Raw genomic sequence first — 18,084 nt, forward strand, 5'->3', positions numbered from 1 at the left:
CTGCTCGCCTCGTGGCGCTGCCGTAGCGCGCCGTCCTTCCTGCACCCAGGTGAGCGTGGCCGCGGTGCGGTGTGGCGGTCCCGCAGAGCCGGTGGGTGACCCGAGACCTGCACGGGTGTGTGGGCGAACCTGTGTGGATTCAGGGCTGGGGTGGGAAGGCGCCCTCCCTCTTCCCGGGCTCAGCTTCCTGCGAAGACGTTTCCTCCTGGGCCAGGAGAGCGCCAGCTTCGTCCGCTGCCCGGCTCCTTCCTTCCAAGACCGAGCGGTCGGTGCCGTCCGGTGTGGAGTCACAGACTCGGACAGTGAGGGTGGAGGGGACCCTGGGAGTCGCATCCAGTGCAACCCCCTGCTCCGAGCAGGACCAGCCCCTAGCACATCATCCCAGCCAAGGCTTTGTCTACCCGGGGCTTCACACTCTCAAGGATGGAGACTGCACCACGTCTCTGGGGAGCCTGTTCCAGTGCTTCGCTGCCCTCATACTAAGAGTTTTTCCTAATATCCAACCTCAACTTCCCTTGCTGCAGCTTGAGCCCATTGCTCCTTGTCCTGTCGTCTGCCCCCACTGAGACCAGCCCAGCTCCATCCTCTTTGCACCCCCCTGCAGGGAGGTGACGGCTGCTATTCAATCCCCCTCGCTCTTCTCTTCTGCAAACTAAATGAGCCCATTTCCCTCAGCCTCTCCTCACCGGTCATGCCCCCCAGCCCCACGACCATTTTCCTTGTGCTCCGCTGGACTCTCTCCAATGTGTCCACATCCCTTCTGTAGTGGGGGGCCCACAGCTGGACACAGGATCCAGATGTGGCCTCCCCGGTGCTGAACAGAGGGGAAGAGTCACTGCCTCTGTCTGCCGGCGCCGCTCCCATGGAGCCCCCTGTCGCCGCGGCTGGCCGGAGGGGCCATGCTTCTCGCTCTCGGGGGTACCTGGAGTCCAGGTGCATTCAATTCTCCAGGAGAGCTGCGAAGCCAAGCGCACGAGGAAAGAGAAAACTGGGGGAATAACAAACCTTTACCCTCACGTCCTCCCTCTGCTGCCTTTTGCTGGCTGGAATCGGAGCCACGTAACAGGGTCAGAGTCCCTATACCACTGCCAGCAGATGGAGAGTCTCCTTTCTCTCCAGCCATAAGGGCTCGTGATTTCCGAGCCAAAGGATCTGCGATGCATCATTGCTGTCACAGAGAACTTTGGTGTGGCGGGGCTGGGAGACCTGGGGTGGTTTGAAAATATTTTGCGGGGGTGTCGCGTTGAGGTGACGGTTTCTGGGGACCTGTAATGTGACCCCACCTGGGCCATCGGTGGGGTTGGACTGGGCTTTCCACACTGAACACTTCAAGAGACGGGCTTTAGGTCTCCCCTGGTGACACTAGGGTAAAAGCGGGTATTTTGAAGACCTTAAAAATGCGGGCGGAAGAGGTTTAGCTGGAGTCCTCGTGCTGACGGAACAAGTTGTTGTTTGACCAGCCCGGCGCGGCGGGTTTCACCGCAGCTCGCACTGTCCACGCAAACCTTGTTAACGGGCACTGGCTAATTCAGTTTAACAGGATGCCTTTTGTGCGAGTTGTGGATCAGCCACAAGAGGGCAAGAAAGACCGGGTGATGTGGGTGTGAAGGGGATTGTGCATGCACACACACACACACACACACTTGCACACGCCCTGGAATCTGGGTAGGAGCCCCACAAGGCTAACTGCTCCCATCCCTGTAATGTCAGACATCCCCTCCGTTGGGGATGGGCTTTAACAGGCTCCCCAGATTCCCAATGTCCCTCGTGTTCCCAGGCTGGAAACCCCAGTTTTGCAAGTCCCAGACAGGCTGAGCCCCCGGGTCGCTGCCTGGGGGGACAGATTGAGACTGGTGCTGCTCTGAGCACGCTGGTAGGGCCCCCCCCCCCCTTTCTGTATCCGTCTGAACATGGGGTAAAATCGCTTCCGGACTGCTCGGACGCTGAGCAGACCCTCTGACTCGAGGCCCCAGCCCAGGCTCAATCCCCAGTCTTGGCTGCAGCCAGTACCCAGCGCCTCTGAGGAAGGCTTAATTGCAGGCATCGCTGCACGTAGATCATCCCCGACCAGGGGCTGTCCAACTTCTTGAACCCCTCCAGCGCTGCAGAGCCCACCCCTTCCCTGGGCATCTGTCCCACGGCCTCTCTGCTCTGACAGTAAAAATGTTTTTCTGGATATTCAACTTAAACCTGCTTTGCTGCAACTTCAAGCTGTTGGTCTGTGGCCTACTCTGCAGCAAGAGAGCAAAGGTGCTTTTTCTCCTCTTTACAGCAGCCCTTGCGGTATTTGAAGACTGCTGTTGAGTCCCCTCTTAAGCACCTTTTCTGCAAGCTGAACATGCCTGGCTTCTTCCTCTCCTCTATGCCTTGCCTTCCAAGACCTTTATCACTTTTGTCACCTGCCTCTGGACCCTCTCCACCTTCTCCATGCCCTTGTTAAAATGTGGAGCCCGGGACTGCACGCAATATCAAACGAGGCCTAACGAACCAGTGCCGAATAGAGAGGCGCTATCACCTCCCGTGTCTTGCACTTAATGCTTCTATTGATGCATCCCTAAATTGCACGCGCCTTTTGTGCAGCTGCACACACGTGCTCAGTCTGTGATCTGTCAAGGCGTCCGGTTCCTTCTCTGTAGCGCTGCCATCCTGCCCGGGGTCACCCATTTTGCATTTGTGTTTCTGATGATTCCTCCTGAGGTGCAGCACCTTGCGTTTGTCAGCACTGAACTTCATCCCGTTAGTTCCTGCCCAGCTTTCGCTGTGCTCTAGACCCATTGATCGTAACGAGAGCCGTGCTCGGTGCTCACGTGGTGTGGAAACACCTGGGTCTTGTCTACACACGCGCTTCCAGTGCTGCTGCAGCCAGGGGAGCTCTGCTGTCAGGGAGATGCGGAGCTCGTGCCGGCCTGTCCAGCCGGGATCAGGCGCCATGGAACTGAACTGGAGATTTTGCAGGCAGTATGAAAAGGGCCTGGGAGTTGGACTGCTCTGCTAGAGAGAGGGTGGGGCATTGTGGCACCACCCCAAGCTGGCAACAGAACAGGGCACCCAGTGAGGGCAGATTAACCAGTCTGGATCACTTTCCATTGCAGGATCAAAATCAAAATCCAGTTTCCATGGTGATTGTTACTCAGTTTCTCACAGCGCACCCTAGCCCTGGTGGCTCCAGTCCAGGATCTTAAGAGTTGCACAACTGCACTGAGCAACCACCATCCTGGGCCTTCCACTCTTACCCAACCCAGCGTGACCCTCACAGCAACCCAGTGGGTGCGTCTACACATGCACTTTAATGCACAATAGCCTATTTTACTGCGCATTAAGGTGGCATGTTAAAAAGTGTGTTATTACGCTAATGCTCAGTAAAACAGGCTACTGGGTACTAAGCACCACCAAAAAAAGCACACATTTGCACTATAGTGCATTAAAGCAGCCGCTTGTGTATCAATTCAGTACCTCACACTGGAGATGCTACATTTAATGTGCATTAGGAAAAGTCCATGAATGCATGTGTAGACGTGGACAGCATAAGCCTAGCAGCACCCTTATTTCCAATGCCATAGCAGCCAGCTTGGCAGAAGCGGTCCCTGCCCCAGTGAATTCACAGCCAAAGCCCAAACAGGCGTTGCACACCGGTGGGATGGCAGACCTGGGAGTCGAACCAGACCACTTGACTCCAGTCTAGGGCCTCAGCTGCTGCCTGGGCCCTCGCAGAATAGGTGCATCTTGAGGAAAGCAGCTGGCACCCGCTGGGGCTGAGGGCAGAGGACAAGTGGGCAGATGGAGCTGGTATCCGGGGGAGAACGGGACGGGTAGGGTGAGAGGACGCCCAGCTCCTCTCCCCGGCCCCAGGCCTGGCTCACGCTGCAGTTTCATGAGGGAAGTTGCCTTTTGCCGTCCACACCCGAGTTTCCACATCAGCCGGCACAACCCAGCCTTCCTGTCACCAAGTCCAGCCGGCTCTGCACCCAGCGCGAGCCCCCGGCTGATGCCCCCGCTCCTCCCAGGTCCTCCCAGACCTGCCGCCCAGCACCTCGGGGTGCGCCCAGCACCGCAGGAGCTGCCCACCAGCGAGACGGGCGCCCCGCGCCCCTCCCAGGACGCCGAGCCCCCAGACCCACACGACGGTGACGGAGGAGCATCGTGGTCCGCTGACACGGAGGCTTTTGAGCCGCAGCGAGCCAGGTCGCGGTTAAAACGGTCCCGTGCCAAGGGCAGAGGAGCAGGTTGGGACCCTGTGCCCGCTGCCCGTGCGCGCCTCCTTCCTGCAAACCTCCCTGGGGCTTAAGGAAGCGGATGACAGCAATAAGCCCAGGGAGCGCCGGAGGCAGCGCTGGCCCCGAGCTGTTGACGTCCTGCGGTATCGGTTTACCTGACAGGTAACAGCTGGGGCATTCAGGAGCTCGCGAGCTGGACCCGGAGGAAAAGGAGGTGATTCTCCTCTGCGCTGTTGGCCCTGAGCTGGAGGCACCTTGGCGGGAAGCAGGGTGCTCAGCCCGGCGGCCTCATCGCCCCGCGGAGCGGCTTAGGTGGGGCCGGGCTTGCTCGGCGCTTGGTCACGACTCGCAGGCTCGTTCGTTGCCCTGAGGCAGCAGCTGGAAGGCAGCTGGGGTCTGGGGCGGGCTGAGGGGCTGCACTGGTCAGAGCGGTGCCAGCAGTGATTCCTCCCCTCTGTTCGGCACTGGGGACGCCACATCTGGAGTCCTGTGTCCAGCTGTGGGCCCAGGACAGAAGGGATGTGGACACATTGGAGAGAGTCTGGTGGAGGGTGGCTGGGGGTCGGGGGGCATGACTGGTAAGAGAGGAGGGAACTGGGCTGATGTTGTCTGCAGAAGAGAAGACCGAGGGGGGATTTGATAGGTGAGGAGAGGCTGAGGGAACTGGGCTGATTTGGTTTGCAGAAGAGAAGAGCGAGGGGGATTGAATAGCAGCCGTCACCTCCCTGCAGGGGGGTGCAAAGAGGATGGAGCTGGGCTGCTCTCAGTGGGGGCAGACGACAGGACAAGGAGCAATGGGCTCAAGCTGCAGCAAGGGAAGTTGAGGTAGGGAGAATTAGGAAGAATTTTTCTCACTAGGAGGGTAGTAAAACACTGGAACAGGCTCCCCAGAGAGGTGGTGGACTCTCCATTCTTCGATTTTGAAGACCCATCTAGACAAAGGCGTGGCTGGGATGATGCAGTTGGGGCTGGTCCTGCTTGGAGCAGGGGTTGGACTACATGTGACCTCCTGAGCTCCCTTCCACCCTCATTTTCTGTGATTTCTAGGCTGCCGCGTGAGATGAGGTCAGTGGTGTCAGTGCTAGATTCACAACACGCCCCTTTGCACAAGTGAGGGGTTAGATGCACTGTCCTCCTTTCAGCTCCTGGTGGTCTCTCCAGTGCAAGGCTATGGGGAGGACAGTGTGCAATCATGGTTGGGGGTGATCTAGGCATATCTACCATGGGGATTGCCCAGACTTCTGGGCTTTGCTGGTTGATCCTCCTCCCATTTCTGCTCCATGTGTGAGTGGGGTTTTAGGTGCTGCTGCAGCCCAGGCTGGGGGTGGGGACCGGGCTGTGCCGATGCTGGGACCACCCCCACTGGGTCCTGGCTAGAGGGTGCCCCTCCGCTCAGGGTCAGGCTGATGCCACATTTGGGGTCAGGAAAGAATTTCCCCCGATCAGATTGGCCTAGACTGAGCGGTGGGGTTCGCCTTCCTCTATAGCGGGGGCATGGCCTTTACCCGGGATCTCTTGGGTGCAAATTAACAACCTTTTACAGAAGCAGGATGTTGGCTGCTGTGATCCCCCTGGTTTATCTGTGGCAGGTTCAGGTGCGATGTCTTGTGCTGTGTCAGGGATGATGGTAGTTTTACAAAGAGTTCAGATGACGGCTTTGTCGGGGATGGTTTGGGTAGGGCTGATCTTGGGGGTTGCACGAGACGTGACCTCGGGAGGTCCCTTCCAGCCCCGCTGCTCTGTGATTTTTATGTAGCTTGGCACTCGCTTCCCCAGTGCAGGTGGACCACAGTGTCCATGACTGACCTGGGGCTAAGTGGCCTTTTCCTCTGGGAGGAGGCTCACCCTGAGATTTAGAGGGTAGCCTGGCCGAGCTCCCTGCCCAGCTACCTCTTGGACCATACCCCTGGGGTGGACCAGCCGCCAGCAGGATTGTGCCTAGAAGCATGAGCCACAATAGTCTGAGCTGAAAGATCAACCGGCACGATGTTCATTTAACAGGGAGCTCATTGAGCCAGGTCTCAGTACCTCCTGCCACGCTGCATCCAGTGCTGAGGACTACAGCCTTAAGGAAAGTGCTGCTTGTGATACGAACCCACAGCCTCCTCTGCCCATATCTGGGAGGTGGCCAAGACGATGTAAAAGGTGCTTTGCCCGGTGGCCTGACACTCCCATGCCCCCGGGCTGTTGCGGGCCGATACTCCGCCAATCTCTAGTCCAGGGTGATATTGTTATCTCTATGTGCAATGTAGGGTGAGGAGATGCAGCATATTTTACTCAGTCAACTGACTTGGCTCTGTGGCATAAGAGGAGGAGACCTTTATCCTGAGGTGACTTATTGCATGGTAAGTGTTGTGCACCTGGTCCTGATTCATCCCTGGTATAGTTGTTTGCTCAGCGCATCTCAGCTCTCTCACCTCCGAGGGGCGAGGTGCTGTGACAGCATCTACTGCGGGCAGCTTGGGAGAGGTAGATAAATGCAGATTTACTGCGGAGTAAACTCTGGAGTAAGTTACTCGGCGTAATTGTTCTGTATTGTGTCCACACCTGGTGCAGCTTTGTGATGCAGGTGGCGTGAAAGCTGGTGTTGCTGGGCAGCACTGCAGTGGTCTGCTCCCGTCCCTGATCTCTTCCTATGCACAGCACACGCTGTGAAAACAGCAAAAAAAATGGAAATGCAGATTTGGACTACAACCACAGGAGAATTGGCTGTAGGACTTGGGAAGTGGTAGCACCTCTACCCAGCGCTTACTAGGCCGCACTAGGCTACTGTGTGCGGTTCTGGGTTTCACATTTGATGAAGGACGTGCAGAAGTTGGGGAGGGTCTAGAGGGAGGCGAGAGCCATAATAAAGGAGCTGGGATGTGAGAGGCAAGGATTTTTGTGGGCGATTTATTGGGCCAACTGCATCTTTTGGCTGGGGTTTTCCCACTGGAAGTGCTGGATTTCGGTATCTTCCATGTCTTGGGGCTGGACGAGGAGAGGCTGAGAGAGCCGGGCATGTTTAGCTCAGAGGGAAGGTGATTAAGGTGGGGACGTGGTAGCAGTTTTCAACTATCTGGAGGGCTGCCATAAGGAAGAGGGAGAACAACAGTTCTCCTTGCTGCAGAGGGCAGGGCTCGAAACACTAGCTTGAAATTGCAGCCAAGCAGATTAAGATGAGAGGTCGGAATAAATCCCCTTGCTGTTGGAGCGGGGAGGCAGCGCGACAGGCTGAACTGGGGGTGGTGGCAGTCTCTTTGCTGGTGGGTTTCAAGGAGAAGCTGGATAAGCATTGGACAGGGGTGATTTAGGAGCTGCATTCCTGCCTTCGTGCAGGGGGTTGGACCAGGTGGGCCTTGAGGTCCCTGCTGACCCTACGATTTGTATGGACACGCAATGTTAAAGACAGCAGGGGCCAAGCGGGGCAAGGAAAGGGATCCAGGGTCAAGTACTGAGGCTGCAGTGGGAGGGACTGTTCATCCCTTGTTGCTGCTGACTGTCACTGACTCACGGGGTGACCTTGGGCAAGATCCTCTTTGAGCCTGACTGGCGTGACAGTCCGCATAGCTGGAGGGCAGCGAAGGAGACTTAATTCTTGCTTTGCACCCTCTGATGAAAGGTGTGTCAGAGGTGCAGTTCATCTGTGTAATTCCTCTCTGTCTTCCTGGAAGTGGGTTGCTTGCAGAGGACCTGGAGGATCAGCAGCTTACCTGCTTATAGCTCATAGGCCAGCCAACTCCCCTCCTCCTGGCAATGGGATCAGAGCGAGAGGCAGCTGGGCCACAGGGGGAGGAAACATCTTGGTTATATTGGACCCTTATAAATGCCACAGCCTGATCAGCGACTGGAAGGAAGCTACCAGGGGCATGCAAAGCTGTGTGCGCGCCTGCCTGGGACATCTAGGGGACTGTTAAAAGAGCACGTCTTCTACCAACAGGTAACATCAGCCGTCCCCTTTCATAGTTTCATAGCTGGTCAGCTCAGAAGGGACCTGAGCAGATCATCTAGTCCGACCCCCTAGAAAGAGTACCGGGTCAAATGACCCTAGCAAAGTGCCTGTCTAGCTTCCTTTTGAAGACTCCCAGGGTAGGAGCCAGCACCACTTCACTTGGAAGTTGGTCACAGATCCTAGCCGCCCTGACCGTGAAGTAGCGCCTCCTGATGTCTAGTCTGAATCTACTCTCCGTCAACTTGTGGCTGCTGTTCCTTGTTACCCCCCGGTAGTGCTCGGTAGTGATCAAATTATTATGGACTGAGGGTGGGGGTTTGCCTTCCTCTGTAGCATAGATAGACAGATCTGTCTGAAGATAGATATTAGGAAAAACTTTCTCATGAGGAGGGTAGTAAAACACTGGAACAGGTTATCCAGAGAAGTGGTATACTCTCCATCCTTTGGAGGGTTTGATGACTCAGGTAGACAAAGCCGTGGCTGGGATGATGTAGTTGGGGCCGGTCCTGCTTGGAGCAGGGGGTTGGACTTGATGACCTCCTGAGGTCCCTTCCAGCCCTCATTGTTTCTGATTCTATGAGATGGCCTGGGTGAGGGGCAGAGGGCGATTGAATGTGGCTGTGGTGGGGTATCATTCTCAGCTGTAGGCACTGCTCCCCATACACTTGCTCAAGGCTTTTTGCCAGTGAGGGCCACACGTTTCCCTCACCAACCTCCCCCAGCTTCCAGGACACTGCTCCATGTCCTCACATGCGCTCCCACAGCCCCTGCTTGGACTGTACACATACTCTGGCGGGTAGGGGGAGGGGGGAGGTGAAGGGGCGCTTTAATTAGAGCAACTCTGAGAACCACTGTAATTAATGTGCCTACAGCTTCATGTGTATTCAGCGTTCTGCACTTCAAAATGGCGGTGAGGGTGCTATAACTTGGAAATTGTGCATTAACTAAAAAACCACGGTTTTTAAATGATGCTTAATGCTTATTAGCCTATTTACATGTGCACTTTAATGCACTTTAACTAAATAGCACCTTTTTATTGACAATTTAATGAACACTAAAATAGGCTAATGTGCCTTAAAGTGCACATGTAGATGTGCCCCTTAGGGCTTCTTAGCCCGTGGAGGGCAGCACGGGAGTCGCACTTGTTGATGTAGGAGGGGAAGGTGCTGCAGTGAGGGCTCAGGTGGCAACCAGGGGAGTCACCTAAGCAGCAAGGGGCCAGGCTAGTAAGGTATAAGCCCAAAGCTAGATCTGGACAGGCAGTTTGGCCACGAGAGTCATGAAGATAGGAGCTCTGGAGCAGCAGGGCTCCTGGGTAACATCTGAGCTGCGGTATGCAACTCTGGTGCATTGTGGAAGGGATTAAGGGGACGTAAGGAGGTCCCAGCTGGGCCGGGGATTGAGCAAAGAGCTGGAGGGTCCAGGGATGAGGTAGGGCCAGGGTGCCCGTAGGTCTCACGGGTGTAGGAGAGGGGCCAGAGCTCAGGAGGGGCCAACGGCTAAGAAGGGACACAGCCAGAGGCTGCCAGGGCTGGAGAGCCCAGGCGTCTCAAGCGGCCTAGGAGCAGGACCAGGATCTAAGGAGAAGGACTGAAAGTCAGGAGAACCATAGCCAGAGACTGAGGGGGCCTGAATGCCCATAGCTCAGAGAGATTGGAGCTGGTGTAATGGACAAACAGAGCCAGGAGCCCATAGGGGCAGTTAGGATTGACGGGTATGTGTAGCACCATGGCATGGGTATTGGGGAGGATGTAGTCCACATAATTGGCCCTTAAGGCAATGGGCAGCAACACCGACGCTCATGAGGAGCTCTGACTTGGGAAGCCCTGGGGCAGCCTCCCTTTTCAACAAGACGTGGCAGGCAAGGAGGTGGGGGGATTGCCCAAAGACAGCCAGGTTGACACGGGTTGAGGGGGCTCCAGGGGCATTGTGGCCACCCTATTACAGGGAGGCTTGCTTTCAGGGGCTGGAAGGAAGATGGCTGTTATTGTATCTCACTCACGTTACCTGGCTGAGGGTATTGCAGTCTAACAAACCCAAGCCTGAGCGGTTTTGGGTTTGAGCTGGTTCCGAGAGATCCAACTTGGGGCGAGCTCATATGGGTGAGGGGCAGCATTTCACAGTGTGGAGTAAGCTTTGCTGAATTCACATCTGGGGGAAGGCAGGCAAGATACTCCTATCTCCACTTCCACACAGAAAATGATGAGAAAAGCAAGAGAAAGAAGTGCAAAAGAGGAGCTGGGAGGTGGTGTTTAGGTTTGGGCTGAGTTTTTGTGAAGGAGCCTGTGGGATTGCAGGACATAAGTCCCAGAGAGGGAAAATGGTGCCTTTGGGAAACTTGTGTTTTGGTTGGATCAGAAGACCCTTGAAGTACCTTGTAACCCTAGGAGTCTATCGTCCCATGAAATAGTTTTGGCTGAAACAAGATGGAGGGAATTCAGGGAAAGAGAAAGGTCCTGCCAGAAAGAAACAAATGTGTGTTTTATTGCAAAGCCAGGTGTTGCTCAGCAGAGCAGTGGATGTGATATTCCTCGACTTTAGCAAGGCTTTTTACACCGTTTCCCACAACATGCTAAGGAAAGACAGACTTGATGAAAATGCTGTGATGTCCATACATAATTGGCTGGATCATCTTGCTCAACAAGTCGTCATCGATGGCCAGTGCCTAGTTGGGAGCTGGTATCGGTGTGGGGGGAGTCTGCTCTGGGTCTGGTATTGTTTAGTATCTTCATTAATCATTTGGATGATGGAATTGGGTGCATGCTTAGCAAATTTGCTAACAATACTAAATGGGGTGGAGTTGCAGATACTCTGGAGGATAGGGCTAGGATCCAGAACGACCTGGGTAGCCTGGAAAAATGGTCTGCAGTCAATCAGGTGAGATTAAAAAAGGACAAGTGCAAAGTGCTGAACTTGGGATGAAATAATTGTGTACACAGATACAGCCTGGGGAAGGACTGGCTGGGCTGCAGTCCTGCAGGGAGGGATCTGGGAGTTATGGTGGAGCATAAATTGAATATGAGGCAACAGTGTGCTCTTGTTGCAAAAAAAGCCAACAGCATCATGGGTTGGGTGCATCAACAGGAGCATCACTTGCAAATTAAGGGAAGCAATAGTCTGCTCTGCTTGATACTGCCAGGGCCTTACTTGGAGTCCAGTTCCCAGTTTTTGGCCTCAAGAAGGATGTGGGCAGTTTGGAGAAGCCAGTACAGAGCAACAGCGACTAGGCACCAGGAAGGCAAGACTTACGAGGAAAGGCTGAAGCAGAACTAGGGTTACTTAGTTTGAAGAAGAGAAGACTGAGAGGGACGTTTGATAAGAGTCTTTAAATACCTGACGGGAGATTAGAGAGAGGCTGGGGATGGATGGAGAGGATGGATTACAGAGAGGCTGAAGATCTTACTGCGCAGGGGCCATCAGGAAGGGTGCTGATCTCATGACTCTGGCAATCTTCTGTCCCGTGCACAGGCTGCATTGCACAACTGGCCAGCTGCCGTGTGGGCTGGGCTGTATCTTCCTCCTGACCATAACCATACAGCTGCTGCCAGGGGCAAGGGCCCATTGGGGGACTAGAAGGTTACCCCGTTGCATCAAATCCCATGAGCTGAATGCAGAGCAGGTGAGAGGGCATGGTGTTAGCCTTACTTAACCCTCGCAGGCGTTGGACCTGTACACCTTTGCTATTGTGCAGTGCTGTGACATGACATTTATGGTGGCGTTTATGGACGTTGATGTTTAACCAGGGGCTGCTGGTATGCAGCCAGGCTCCCAGCAATCGCAGACCAGGGAGGCGGACTGCAGAGCAGAACAAAAACCTGTCTGTGTCCTTTACAATGGACCCGTGTTTGATGTCGGTGGGGAGCCGTAAAGTCTTTGTTTCTTTGTTCTCGACCGTGCAGGTTGGCTCCTGAAGTCTCTCTCTCTGCTTGGAGACTGGGGCTAGGCCTGGGGGTGGCGGCAGCACCAGGGGATCCCACCCGAGCAGCACCTGGCTCTTGGTGAGACTCGACACTGCTGCCCTGCGGCTGGGCCGGGGGAGGCCAGCGCTCCCGGGGTAGGGGAGTCACACTTTGGTTGCTCCGGGGAACGCCTTGCCAACAACTCATGGGAGCCAGGGTCCTGTCTTTCCAATCACCCCCTGCCAGCACTGGGGAAGCCGCACGGCCCGTGCCCGGTGGTGGAGTGAGAGAAGCAAAGAGAGACAGAGAGGAGCGGATCGGGGAGAGCCGGGCCTCGACTCTCAGCACGTCCTCGGGAGCAGAGGACGGCCAGCAGCTCACCGGTTAACGCCTGACCGTCTCGCTGGCCGGCTCCAAGGCTGCCTGTGGCCCCGACGGGGAGCAGGCGCTGGGACTGGGTGTGAAACAAGGAAGCCGCGGGGAGAACCTTCCCCTGCGGTCAGGGCTGAGCTGGTTTGACATCTTTGTCCTTTCTCTTCCCTTTTGAAAATAAAAGGGGCAGGGGTGAGTGGCTGAAGACGGGTGAGGTTAAAGGGGGAAGGGGAGATAGATATTGGAGGGTACAAAACAACACCATGCAGTGACCGAGCCCCAAATACATGCAAGGTTGCCCAGCACGGCCTGGCCTAGCTATGTCCAGCTGTGCAGGAAAAACTTCTTCGCGATCAGAGCAGGGAGGCCGGGGGATAGACACAAGGGAAGGGGTGGACTCCATCACTGGGTGTTCAGGGCAGGGTGGACAGCCCCTGGTTGGGGATGATGTAGGTGTAGCAATGCCTGTGTGCTACTAGCAGGATTTCTTCTGGGAAAATCTCCTTTTTCTGTAGTATGTCCCCGGATGCTTTTAAGCCTCGCTCAGAGGCGCTGGGTGCTGTCTGCAGCCCAGGCTGGGGATGGGGACTGGGCTGTGCCAGTGCTCCTGCTGGGGCTTAAACTGGAGGGTCCCAGCTGGAGGGTCTTGCCCCTCCGCTCAGGGTCAGACTGATGCTGTATTTGGGGTCAGGAAGGTATTTTTCTCCCAGATCAAATTGTTATGGGCTGGGGATGGGGGGCTGCCTTCCTCTGTAGCAGGAGATGTAGCCCAGTACCTGGGGTCTCTCAAGCATATATTAACCACCTTTTGTAGGAGCAGGATGTTGGCTGCCTGCTTTCCCTGTGATGCCGGGTGCTGTCTCAGGGGTGATTTGTGTGATTTTTGCTCAGAGGTTGGATAATGGGTTTGTCTGGGCTGGTTTGGACAGGGCTGGTCTGGGCTGGACCAGATGCGACCTCGGCAGGCCCCTTCCAGCCCCGCTTCTCTGTGACTTCATGAGTTTGTGTGTGTCCTGGGCTGTCTGCTGAGCTGGGCACCCCCCCGGCTTGCTGGACACCCCCCCTCGCATCAGGAGCCAGGCTGGCTCCCGGCACTTCGTATGGGGCTGGCTGCGCGAGGGGGTGCAGAGCTGTAGACGGGATCCTGCTCCACAATCGAGACGTCTGGGCAGCAGCCGGGCCAGCTCACGCCTCTGTCTGTCCACAGGACCGGGCTGACACAGCACCAAGAGCACACGCTCCTCCCACCTTGCTGCCTGTGCCCGTCGGGTGGAGAGGCATAACCCAGTCTCAGGGCAGGCCAGACGTCGGCATCTCTGCCAGCGACCGGCCCCAGAGGCCCGCCCTGGGACTCCTGAGCTCCCTGGCATGACCGGGGGTCTCCCTGTGCCTCTTGAATGGGGTTGATGAGACCCTTTACGTAGAAGCCCGGGCACCTTGGCTGGAAGGAGCTACGGGAGCACAAGGTATTTATTCCCGCTTCCCAGCCCTGTACCCATTTCCCTGGGGCAGGAGGGAGGTCTGCACCCTGCCCACCCACTCCTGGAGCAGAGCGGAGCTGCCCGGCTCTGTCCAGCATTGCACCGTGATACCCCGCGTGCGCCGGCCAGCCTTGGAGATCAGCTGCGGCGGGGACGGGCTGTGCCAGGAGCTCGCTCAGCCGCAGCCTGGGGAAGGAAACAGCATCTCTGGGCTGCTCTTGAGTAACTGCAGTGGCTGAGTGTCCCCGGTGTGGGTCCTAGAGGGGAAGGGCAAGGAAAACCTCAGTGGAGGACCCCAGTCGCTGCAGGTTTGGGCCAGAGCTCGGTGGGCGAGCGGGGAGCGTGGAAATCCTGAGCGCCCCTGGACAGCTCAGCCCTGCCAGCTCCCACCACAGACACGGCTCGGTGGCAGCTTGGTGTGGGGGTGACGGTCCTCAGGGCTGGTGGGTCCCAGTAGGTTGAGACCCTGCTGGCTGATGCTCCCTGCCCCGTCCCCTCCACGGCCCGGTGCAGACAGGGCTCCCATCAGGGTTTCTCCATTAGCTCCTTGCATCCTGCCCTCTGCACGGGGCGGGTGAGGTCCCTTCTTCAACAACCCCTGGCAGCCACAGGGGAAGAGAGGAGGACTCCTAAATAGGTTCCCCGTAGTAGCAGTGGTCCCAGTCTCCCTGCTGTGATGGGTGTCCTGGGCGCCAGCGTGCCTGTGCCTTGTGTTTAGCCAGCCTTACCCTCTAGGATCTGTGAGGGGGAAGGGGACATCCCATTAAGAGGGAACATAACAACAGCCTTCAAATACTTGAAGGGCTGCCACGAAGAAGAGGGAGACACCTTGTCTTTCTTGATGCAGAGAGGAGCACGTGGAGCAATAGCTTGAAGCTGCAGCAAAGTAAGCTTAGGTCAGATCTCAGGAAAATTTTCTTCTCCCTTCCCTTTTATTCCAGCAGACGTTTTTCTGGGGATGTGCAAGGACATGGAGACTGGGAACGTGACGGAGCCCTGGTACCGGAGCCTGCAGGTGGTGCTGAAAGCCCTGAATCAGACGCTTCACGGAGCCCTCCTGTGCTCCGCGGAGCAGCCCCCGGAGAGGAAGAACAGCAGCCAGGCCCAGCTGGCCCACAAGGATGACAACTCCTATATGTACATCTTGTTCGTCATGATCCTCTTTGCCGCCACGGTAGGGAGCCTGATCCTGGGCTACACCCGGTCCCAGAAGGTGGACAAGCGGAACGACCCCTACCACGTGTATATCAAGAACAGGGTATCCATGATCTAGGCACAGAAGGACTGGTACAAGGTTGTGCCATGCCACTGCCACCTGCCCCCTTTTCTTGCTCTCCGGCATGGGCGCAGCTGTGGTTGCAAGGAGAGTCCAGACACGCACACAATGTTGGGGGGCCCAGGGAGAGCCAGGGCCTATGGTCACCCGAATAGCCATGTTTAGGCCAGTGAACATAGTCATAAGTGTGTACCCCAGAAATGTGCGCAGCCCTTGCAAAGTACTGTGGGACCTGAGCTCTCAGCTGCTGCAGCAGTGGATGCCTTATAATAACCCAGTTAAATGGGTTCAGAGATGAGGAGCATGGGGCTCGCAACCAGACAGCGGCAGGGGCGTCTGGCTGGGGGAGGAAGCCCCACTGCCAAGCCAAGTACCTGCCTCTTTGGGGCTCAACCCAAGAGCCCTGAGGCTGGCTGGTTTCCCTTACAGGTTGGTGGATAACGCAGACACCCCCGGCAGGGGATCTGCACAGACAGAGACGTCTCACTGTGATGGAGGAAAATGGGGTTTGAGGGCAGGGACCCATTTGCTGCCTGGTCAGCTGTCACACGCCAGCCCTCTGACAGCTGCTTGATGCTGAGTTCGGTCCCGTTCCAAGTGGACACATCCCCAGGGGATTTGGTATCAACTCTCCCCTGGGTGCTATTTTAAAAGCATGCAGCAGGCTAAGCTGTCTGGGTGTGTGGTTGGGAATGCACATGATAGGAAGGGGACAGGGCTTAGAGGCAAATAAGCCCAAGGCCTGAGCCACAACAGGCAGCCTGGCCTTGGATGCTGCAGGGAGACGCACTCCCCAGGAAAGCTGGCTGCAGGAAACAGGCCCGTGGACACTCAAGCTACCCACGAGAGCAAGAGTTAGACTGAGACAGCTAAGAGGGAAGCATATCTTGCAACGGGGCATTGAGCCAGAGTGGGAGAGAAGTTTTGTGGAAGCAGTTTGCTTATATTTATTATTCTTAGTTCTGGACCGGAGGATTGGATGCTAATAGGGGTAAAAAAAAGAGGCCACAGAGGTGCCTGAGAGGCACCCAGTACAGAGTCATCCAGAGAGGGTCACGGACCCCAGGGGAAGAGCAGCGTGGAAGCTGCCCAGCGAGTGTTATGGACCCTAAGGACTGTCACATGAGACCAGGAGCCCAAAGCCAAGAGGGAGAGACAGGGCTGGGACGCAGAAGCTGAGGTCTGGGACAGTGGACCTCGGACTAGGGGGACCAGCTAGAGAAGCCAGGAAGGCAGAAGCCCCAATAAAGGTTAGATGTTTGAGGGGCCAAGGGCAGAGTCAGGGCCAGGGCCCCCCAACCCCAAACACTGACTGGCATCTGTAAGGCACGGGTGTGACTATAAGGGGCAGCTGGAGGTCATGATTATTGCCCCTAAGGCACAACTGGGGTTGTCTTAAAGGGGAAACCCACCCCATAGAGCTTGGGGCAGGGGAGCCTTAAAGACTCTACTTGAAGGAAAGGTACCCAAGAGGCTACCCCAGCTTGTGAAGGCAGCCCTCCACTTAAAAGACCTTATGATTAAGTCATGGCAGGCGAGAGACAACAGGTCAAGGGAGGCTAGGGAGCACTGGTAGGCAGGTCTGACCACTACGTGGCATCAGGCTGTCTGAGAGGGGTTTCTCCTTTTGAAGCTAGAAGTGTCCTTTGCTGTGTAAATTAATGGTACCGTCATATCTGCCCCAGGCCACAGGAGGCCACCTGAGTATGGAGAAGGCTCTACTGGCACAAAGGTGCTTCTGCCCATGGCCCAGCTATCCCACAGAGGATGGAGACTGGTCCAAGGCTCCACACACACACACAGATAGGGATACTTGAGAATCAGTCCCCTAACAGTGCAAATAACTGCACACAGACCAGGCCACAAGGCAGGAGAAAGATCCCAGGCTGAGATGCAATGGGGGAAGTTGTGCCCCACTGTCCCCACAACAGGGTTCATGGCCGGAGGTGATGCAAGCTTCTCGACAATGAGCAGGAGGGACCCCCGGGGGGAGAGGATCAGTCAGGCGCTGGGGACCGATCACGTACCAACCTCCCAGCCACCCTCCAGTTTTGCTATTACTGGACCAGCCTCACCGGACCTCTGATGCGATGAACTTGCTGCCAATAATTTGCAACCCTGGAACAAGATGGGCAGGGGCTCATGGGCCTTTCTGGTGCTTAAAATGGGTGTCTTTATAGACTCTCCAAGGGGTCCTTCCCCCCTCCATTTTTCAAATGGAAGTCAATCAAGTGCCACGTGCATGGTTTGTCGCAGGATAATGTGTCCAAATAGCATCATATAATTGTTGGAAACGTATTGTTCGCGGTGTCCGGGTGGGGGGCAGGCAGCAGAGGTCTCTGGGAAGGAACAGCGTCTTGCAGTGGAGAAAAAGGGTGGGCTGTGTGTCCCCCGTTGGCACAAGACGGGCTCATGGGTGAAGAGGGCATTCAGGGGGGAAGGGCTGAGTGCTGGGTACTGGGGTGAGACAAGGGGTCATTGGGCTTTTCTCCTAGGGGCATCAGAGTGCCCAGATGGGAATGGAGGGGGGAAAGGGGCATGCATTGGTGAGGGACGGTGGGGTGGGGCTTTGCAACCTGCTGGTCTCCCATGGAGGGAGCCATGTATGAGCAGCTGCTCCATCAGACAAGTGTGTGCCCCATCCCTGTCCTCCCTTGGCCCCAAAGACTTCCACCAGCTGGACCAGCCTCCCCCCATGCCCTTGTCTTCCTCGTTGACTCCATGTGCTTCAGAGGACAGCGGCAATGTCGGCCTCAACTGGACTTTGCCAGCCCCCTGGCGCAGTAGCCCCCAAGCAAGGGGCAGAGGGGCAAAGCTAGAGGTAAACCCCATTCTCAGAGGGTCCTTTCCCCCGTGTGCTGAGAGGCACGTCCCGGCTCCTGATCATGCCTGGGCAGTGAGGGGCAGCCCC

At 56.3% G+C, this 18,084-nt stretch overlaps 1 protein-coding gene across 2 annotated transcripts; it reads left to right on the forward strand.

The window, feature by feature from the left end:
- Nucleotides 1-13,613: 13,613 nt before the first annotated feature.
- On the forward strand, nt 13,614-16,506 carry KCNE3 (potassium voltage-gated channel subfamily E regulatory subunit 3). 2 transcript variants are annotated; one of them, XM_019530559.1, is made up of 2 exons: nt 13,614-13,882; nt 14,839-16,506. In XM_019530559.1, the coding sequence occupies exon 2, from the start codon at nt 14,856-14,858 to the stop codon at nt 15,168-15,170; it is 315 nt and encodes a 104-aa protein (XP_019386104.1). In that variant the 5' UTR covers nt 13,614-13,882; nt 14,839-14,855; the 3' UTR covers nt 15,171-16,506. The 2 variants fall into 2 exon arrangements, with proteins under 2 accessions (XP_019386104.1, XP_019386105.1); XM_019530560.1 differs by having other exon boundaries at nt 14,842-16,506.
- The last annotated feature ends 1,578 nt before the right edge of the window (nt 16,507-18,084 follow it).

The sequence above is a fragment of the Crocodylus porosus genome, unplaced genomic scaffold, assembly GCF_001723895.1.
Source record: "Crocodylus porosus isolate Cpor-Errol unplaced genomic scaffold, CroPor_comp1, whole genome shotgun sequence".
Classification (NCBI taxonomy): domain Eukaryota; kingdom Metazoa; phylum Chordata; order Crocodylia; family Crocodylidae; genus Crocodylus; species Crocodylus porosus.

Excerpts from the sequence above, each read along its gene's own strand:
- KCNE3 (XM_019530559.1), top strand. The coding sequence starts at position 14,856 with ATGTGCAAGGACATGGAGACTGGGAACGTGACGGAGCCCTGGTACCGG.